Here is an 8455-nt window from a genome sequence, read left to right as displayed (position 1 = left end):
AATTGTTATTTTGTTTTTTAGACTTGCATTTGCGTTTGTAATTTGTTATTTTGTTTTCAGAATTGTGATTTGTTTAGCGCTTCTCGGCCACTGTAAAAATTTCCCCCATAAAAGTATGAAAATGATAAAAAAAAATTTTAGAAGTAGTTATACCCTTTGTGAACAAAGTCACAAAATTTCAGTCCAATGCGATAACATTAACTAGTATTTTTGGGAAAAATAAAATTTTCTCAGAGCAAAAAGGACCCGAACGCCACATGAAGGCTAATTATAATGTTACTTGTTAATTAAATACATTGTCATACACAAATAGTATTCATTTTTATTCGAAATTTTTTAAAACAATCGTATACATTTTTGGTAGAGGTATTGAATAAATCATCAATATCTCTCCCTCTGGAATAAATCAAGGCAGTGGCAGCCCAAAGGGTCTACCTGTACAATTACAACATTTCCCACTTCTTCACTACTGTCCAGCTCCATATCTTAAACATTTGAATTGTGAAAAGCCCCTTCAATTATTAAAATAATTTTGCTTGTGGGGAGGTGGGATGAGGGATGGAAGTGTTACATGTTATACAATTTATTGACACTGCCAGCTGTGGAGACGTTTTAAGTTCATGTTTCCATAAGTCACAGCACCTTTGCTCAGCACCCATTTCATCATGTCCCCAGCCCCACAGGGAATGACACAAATCCCTAGAGTCAGCATGGGGAGCTGTGCCTCAGCTGTTCAGTGTCTTCAGTCAATGAAGACTGGGCACCAAACACTTAACAGATTATTTAAAGACCTCTATGTCCTCAGTGGATTTCTGTAACCACATATGTTACTGTATATAAAGATACAGACGCTCCTCTGACCTCCTATGGGAACTGCAGGGGTGTGTCTGAGGAATCCCTTAGTCATGTGAAAACTAGTCACCAGGCTGAAAGTCCATCCCTGAGTTCCTCAGCAGGTGATTACTCCTCAATTAAGAACCTTAATTAGGGACCCTATGAACAAAACAATAAGCCTGAATATGTGCACGACAGCTATGATAGATATGCAATTACCAGGATTTCTACCTGTGACATGGACCCTTGATTCTGACTCATTGTCCCAGACAATTTTTGTCCTGTAACACAGAATATCATGATCATATTAGACTTCTTAAAAAAACAATTGTTCGAACTTTCGAAATATTTAATTTGTGCAAAAATACGGGCCATATATGGATCTCAAACATAAATATTGCATATTTATTCCAGATAAAAGCACCTTTTGACCAACAAATTTCAACTTTCTTAGCTTTTTAAGATCTTATTAGAACCCTGAGAACAATTGATGAACATTATTGACTACTTTATGTATTAAGTGAATAAAGTGGAAAAAATGCTTTAATATTTTAAATAAATTAAAAAATTGCATTTTTAGTAATCCCCCGACTAAGCTATTTCACATAACAGAACTTTACATACAGTCCACAAGACAAAATAACTACATTTTGAACCCGTTCAAAAGTTTATATATTTTGTATATTTATCCTACTAAATAAAAAATAAACTGCATTTTATTATCCCTCTTTACTAATTCTGCAAGGGATTTGTGACCACAACTGTCTGCATCAGGGTTGAATGTTAAATTGACAGCTGTCAAACAGGACAACAAGCACAGTGATTCAGCAAAGGTCTGTCAGCTCATTAAGTGTAACAGTCTCAGAGCTCCAAGTTAGTGATGAGGCAAGGCAAGGCAAGGCAAGGCAAGGCAAGTTTATTTATATAGCACATTTCATACACAATGGTAATTCAAAGTGCTTTACATAAAGGAAGTAAAATAATCATTAAAAAAATAATCACAACAATAAAACAAGGAATTTAAAAACTTTTAAAATAATTAAAAAATTGATTTAAAATGAATTTAAAACAGTTAAAAATGATTATACCACGGAAAGAAAATGATTATATATAAAATACAGTGCAATCAGTTTGGACGTAGCACAGTGGTCATTCAATTAATGCACAGCTAAACAGATGAGTTTTGAGTCTGGATTTAAATGTGGCTAATGTTTGAGCACATCTGATCTCTTCTGGAAGCTGGTTCCAGCTGCGGGCGGCATAATAGCTAAAAGCGGACTCCCCTTGTTTTGTGTGAACCCAGGGCTGGATTGGTAATCGGGAATACCGGGCATTTTCCCGCATTTTCACAGCAGATTTATCAAGAACAAGCTTAGGGACTCGCAACGGAGGCAGACATCTAAACTATCCTAATGTGTGCACGTGCCATGAGTGTAGAATACGTAAACACTTTTTAATAAAATGTAAATTTGCTCCGCCTATATAAAGATCACATCACTCGAAATTCTTCCTCGTCGACTTTTCCCACGTTTTCACAGCAGATTTATCAAGAACAGGCTTGCTCTGCGGTGAGTGATGCTGGCTCCCAGGCAGGAGGAGGACAGGAGAGTAGTTGAATCGGTAAAGTGCTTGATAGGGACTCGCAATGGAGGCAGACATCTAACCTATCCTAATGTGTGTGTGCGCCATGAGTGTAGTAGAATATGTAAAGACTTTTTAATAAAATGTAAATTCGTCCCCCGCGCTTTTTTTAGTCAAGTCAAGTGTGTTCATAGAGGTTTCCATGGGCCAATGCGAATAAATCTAGATTTAAATTCAAAAAGACACGATATTGTCGGACCTGACGTTTTATTCTTATCCAAAACAACTAGAAGTGATATGAGTGTGATACATACATACATACATACCAGTCAAAAGTTTTTGAACAGTAACATTGATCGACAGTGTCAAACACAGCACTAAGATCTAGTAGTACCAGCACTGATATTTTGCCAGAATCAGAATTAAAGTGAATATCATTTATTATCTTTTTACTACATTTTTTATCTTTTTACTGCATTTTTGATCAAATTTGAGGCAGACGTACAGATGATATTTACTAACTAGCACTCATAGAAAAGGGATTTATCCCACTGAATTGGGGCTGTGATGCCTTTGGGATGGGTGGGGGCGAAGAAGGGAAAGGAAAGTTTGCTGTTGATTCCTAACAGGAAACAGACCAAAATGTTTTTACTTGACCGCAAACAAGGCTCAGTTTAAAAAAAAAAGAAAAAAAGGTGCATCATTAATACTGTCAGTATACAGTGCTCCCAAAAAGTATTTGAATACTTCTGCCCTTCTTAAATGTCTGTAAAAACATTGTGCTTTTATTGTTTTGTTTGAAAAGAAGAAATACATTTACAACTTGGAAAGGAGATTTATCAGCTTTAAGTAACTGTGATGAATGTAATGAGTGTAACAAAGGATACTTATTTCATGCAAGACAAAATTAACTTAAATAGTTAAATTCTCCAGATCATTTTAATTATTGAAATATTGACTACAGAATATGGCAGTTCAAAGGTGCCATGGTACAAATTGATAGTTTTTATAAATAATTGACTAGGATTTCAGTTTTTCCTCTTTTCCAAAACATGATCAGTGAATACAGTTATTTTATACAACATGGAAGAACAACAGTTTATGATATGTTCTGATTTAGATTTGTTTAGATCTAAAGCAGAACTTAGATCTACCACAAACTTCATATTATTTTATGATCACTTTATAGGAAATGTAAGAGTGTATACGCTAATGGTGGGTTTGGGTTCTGGGATTTGTTCCTTTGGGTCTTCTTTAGGCTTAGACTTGAACCAGCCACTGAACCATCCAGACTTAAGAGGTCTGTTCAGAGATGAAACAATACAACAATTAAAAAAAAACATTTTTAAATAAAAATAAAAGTATAGAGGGAATCATGTAAATATTTGATGTAATATACTGTTTACCTTTGCTGATTGTATGTTGGACTCTCTCTTGTTGTCCTCACTTGGAATTGTCCTGGAATGATTAACCCTCCCAACTATAGCATAGTTTTCAGCAGCACCCTGTGTGAATTGTACATAGAGGTGATGTGTGTCATTTTTTTGTGTTAAAATACTTTCTCCAATCTCTATTGAACATGCAAAGACAACTTCACTAAGGTTTTTCTCAAGTCACCACCTTAAGTCACCACCTATTAAATATTATTATTAATTAGTGGTGCAAATATGTACACTACTGTTTAAAAGTTTGGGGTGGGTAAGATTTAATCATGTTTTTGAAATAAGTCTTTTATGATCACCAAGGCTGAATTAATTTGATCAAAAATGCAGTAAAAACAGTAATATTGTAAAATATTATTACAATTTAAAGTAAATGTTTTCTATTTTAATATATTTTATTTAAATTTTAAATTATTCATGTGATGGCAAAGCTGAATTTTCAGCAGCCATTACTCCAGTCTTCAGTTTCATTTGTTAACATTAGTTAAAGTATTAACTAACATGAACAAACAATGAACAATACATTTGTTACAGTATTTATTAATCTTTGTTAATGTTAGTTAATGAAAATACAGTTATTCATTGTTTGTTCATGTTAGTTCACAGTGCATTAACTAACGTTAACAAATAGAACTTCTGATTTTAATAATGTATTAGATGTTGAGATTAACATTAACTAAGATCAATAAATGCTGTAGAAGTATTGTTCATGCTTAGTTCATGTTAACTAATACAGTTAACTACTGTTAATTAATGAACCTTATTGTAAAGTGTTACCAACGTTCTATATTATAATCAGGTTTGAAAATGGTTGTGTTGATTAATATTTTTGTGGAAACAGTGATACGTTTTTTTGGGATACCTTGATAAATAGAAAGTCTTTACTGTCACTTTTGATCAGTTTAATGTCCTTGCTGAATTTGTTTGTCTCTTAAAAAAAAAAATCTTACTGTCCACAAACTTTGAATGGCAGTGTACAGTACATATACATTATTTTCAAGAAATCATTGAAGAACAATACATAAATTGTGTAAAACTGATTGTGTCATCCATAGTCATCTTAACCTGTATTATTGTAGTTTCTTGGAGGTGAAGTGCAAGCAGCATTGTGAAAGTTATAATTTTTACTGCTGCTATCAAGATTAGAGTGGCTTTGGTCCATTAAAACTTGTGGATGCCCAGACTTTTCCATCGGGAAGACTGGGGCCAGTGTCATTGGCTGCTGGGTCGGGTACAGTGGCACTGGAGCCATGGTCTTAGGAGCCTGTTCTTCAGAAGAGTAAGAGTGGCTCACTGTAGAGTAATGGCGCTTTTCCACTGTGTGGTACGACTCGGCTCGGTACGGCTCGGTACGGCTCAGTACGGCACGGCACGGTTCGGCTCGACACGGTTTGCGTTTCCACTGCAGTTAAGTATCGCTTTAGAGAAACCCCCCAAAAGTGAACCGTACCGAGCCGTACCGTGCCGTACGAACAACAAAAGCAGTCTATTCTGAAGATGTCCAGGGCCCCATTTGTACTGGTACTAAAACAAATTATATACAATATTCCAGAAATCAAGCAGACACCATGTTTCCAGAGCATTAAAATGCTTTTTTTTTGGTGATTCAATCACAAGTTGTCAGCCAAGATGCATTTACCATTTCCACCTGGTATACATGTGTTTTGAATGCATCTCAAGTGCCATGGGTTATGAAAAACAATAGTGATCTATACATTTGAGTACCATATGGATGGTATTTAGTCTTGCTATATACAGTCCTTTAATCTTAAAGTGGACTAATGACTGCCATATATACTGTACAAGCTTTGTGTTTACCAGCATGGTCTGGTGTCTGCAGCGAACCTGCACCAGCCAATTGGGGTCCAGTAAAGGCTGACCTGTGTCACTGAATTGTGCCTCGGAGAACTTCAATCTGCCCACCAACTGTGGTAGCAAACAAATGAGACAGATCACAAAACACTTTTCAACGCGTACACAAAAAGGACAAAGCTGCCTACAGCATCAGTGTTAGCACCATATGTAAAGATGTGTGTTACTTTAATAAGCTCTCCCAGCAGCACCAAATGGGGTTCCTCAATCTTGAGGAGAGCTTTTGCCACCACGTCACAGTAGTGGAAGGCCTGAGAAACCAGACCACAGTCCAGCAACCGGCATGCATATAGGAATTTATACACCTACAAAGAACACAACACAATAATAACTATGCAATAGATAAAATATAAAGTATGAACACATACTTAACCATAGAAAACACAACAACAAAAAAACAGTCATATAATCTGAACAATTTGAAAATTAAGGAGCACTTATGATCATATAAAAAAATGACCTATACAAATCTGACATAAACAGTCATAAATTAGGATACACAGTGGGGTCTAGAAGGCTGAGACAATTTAAAACAATGAAAGTTAGGAAATAAATAAAGAAGTAACATTTTAATAAAATAAAATGTAATTTTGATCAAATGTGTAATTATTTTTATTTATTATTAAATTAGAATATGCAGTGGGGTCTAGAAGGCTGAGACTTCACTGAACAATTTAAAACAATGAAAATTAGGAAATAAATAAAGAAGTACAATTTTAATAAAATAAATAAAATGTAATTTTGATCAAATGTGTAATGATTTTTATTTATTATTAAATTAGAATACAAGTATTTCAATAGTGGTCTCAGACCTTCAGATCCCCTGATTTGCTATCCCTGTAGTTAATGTATGAATGCTACCTGAAAAGCAGGAATGAAAATTTCAGCATTTCCAAGCCTCTGGCAGTACTCAAAGAGTTCAGTACAGCAAATAGCAGAGTTATGACATAACTTGATAAACAGAACACTGCAGTCAAATAATTAAATCTTTAAAAAAAATACAATTAATAATTATTAATAATGATTGAATCTATCGCATACCTTGTCAGTGTCGTGCGCTTGCTTAGACCTTTGTTGTGATAAACAGTAAAGTGTGTTCAAGCGCTAGCAAAAGACAGTGTAAAGAAATACTCTTTGAGAGAAGTTAAAAGTTAAAAGCGGAAGTTAAAAGCAGATCGTAAGCGTATTTATTTCTTGTCTCATTACTGTTTAGCGCAGTTGTCGTTGCTAGGAAACGCTTGTTTGTTTACTGTGTTGAGATGTGCTGAAGTTGCGTTTGGTGACCTACTCTATCGCATACCTTGTCAGTGTCGTGTGCTTGCTTAGACCTTTGTTGTGATAAACAGTAAAGTGTGTTCAGCTGAATTCAATTTCCGTTTTGTCCGACGGGTATAAAAAAGGTTAGTATACCATGGCAGCCCTCCTGTTAAGCCCTCCTCGTGTGAAGACCAAAGAGTGTAAAGACCATTGACTCTGTGCGACTACCGTGCGACTCCACCGGGCAGGGACACCGACAAGGGATATAAGCATCGCTTTTGATTCCTCCTTTTTCCTACTACTTGTTTAACTTCTGTTTCAGTTTTAGTGCTGCTCTCAACCTTTCCTGAGGATTTTACTCCCCTAGTTATGCTTGGAGACTTCAACATCCACCTAGATAAACCTCAGGCTGCAGACTTCCACAGACTTCTGCTTGCCTCTTTTGATCTCAACCGAGTGTCAACTACTGCTACTAACAAATCAGGCAACCAACTGGACCTTATTTACACACGACACTGCTCCACTGATCATGTACCGGTTACTCCACTGCACACCTCGAATCACTTCCTCCTCACTCTTAACCTCAACATGGTTCCTGACACAACACATACCCCTCCACATGTCATCTTTCGACGTAACCTACGCTCACTCACACCCTCCCGGCTATCTGCTATGGTTTAATCTTCGCTTCCTTCCCCTAAACTGTTAGCAACTTTTGATGCTAACAGTGCTACTGATACTTTCTGCTCCACTCTTACATCTTGTTTAGACACAGTCTGCCCCTTGTCTTCCAGACCAGCCTGTACCACCCCTTCTGCCCCTTGGTTATCTGATGTTCTCCGCGAACATCGTTCTAAGCTCAGGACTGCTGAAAGGGTGTGGCGTAAATCCAAAAATTCTACTGACCTTAATGTGTATCAGAATTCGTCTAACTCTTGCATGCTCTTTAAAACATTTTCCTCGCTACTTTGTCCTCCTCCTCCCCCTCTTGTATCAACTCTAATAGCTGATGACTTTGCCACGCTTTTCATTAATACAATTAAAAGCCTTCACACTGGTGTTTTTCCCTCAACATTTAGACAGGCTTGTATAACCCCACTACTTAAGAAAACCACCCTTAACCCAGCTCTTTTAGAGAAATACAGACCGGTTTCCCTTCTTCCTTTCATTGCAAAAACATTTGAACGAGCTGTGTTCAACCAAGTCTCTGCCTTTCTCACACAGAACAACCTCCTTGACAGCAATCAGTCTGGTTTCAGAAGTGGACATACAACCGAGACTGCCTTGCTATCAGCTGTTGAAGCCCTAAGAGATTCCAGTCTGCACCCCTTTACCTAAATTCATTACTTCAGATTTATGTGCCTTTTAGAAGCTTGCGTTCTGCAAATGAATGTCGCTTTATTGTGCCATCCCAAAGAAGCACAACATCACTTTTATGGACTTTTAAATTAAATGTTCCCTCCTGGTGG

At 36.5% G+C, this 8455-nt stretch overlaps 1 protein-coding gene across 1 annotated transcript in view; it reads right to left on the bottom strand.

The window, feature by feature from the left end:
• Positions 1 to 4917: 4917 nt before the first annotated feature.
• LOC107660465 (protein transport protein Sec16B-like) overlaps positions 4918 to 8455 on the bottom strand; it is a 23576-nt gene continuing 20038 nt past the window's right edge. Inside the window, 4 exon segments of the mRNA XM_016449770.1 lie at positions 4918 to 5121; positions 5676 to 5783; positions 5897 to 6034; positions 6591 to 6696. Coding sequence (XP_016305256.1) covers positions 4918 to 5121; positions 5676 to 5783; positions 5897 to 6034; positions 6591 to 6696 — 556 coding nt within the window.

Source organism: Sinocyclocheilus anshuiensis, unplaced genomic scaffold (genome assembly GCF_001515605.1).
Source record: "Sinocyclocheilus anshuiensis isolate Anshui unplaced genomic scaffold, SAMN03320099.WGS_v1.1 scaffold1975, whole genome shotgun sequence".
Taxonomy (NCBI): domain Eukaryota; kingdom Metazoa; phylum Chordata; class Actinopteri; order Cypriniformes; family Cyprinidae; genus Sinocyclocheilus; species Sinocyclocheilus anshuiensis.
The sequence above is the reverse complement of the archived record's forward strand: the minus strand, read 5'-3'. Positions and strand labels throughout refer to the sequence as shown.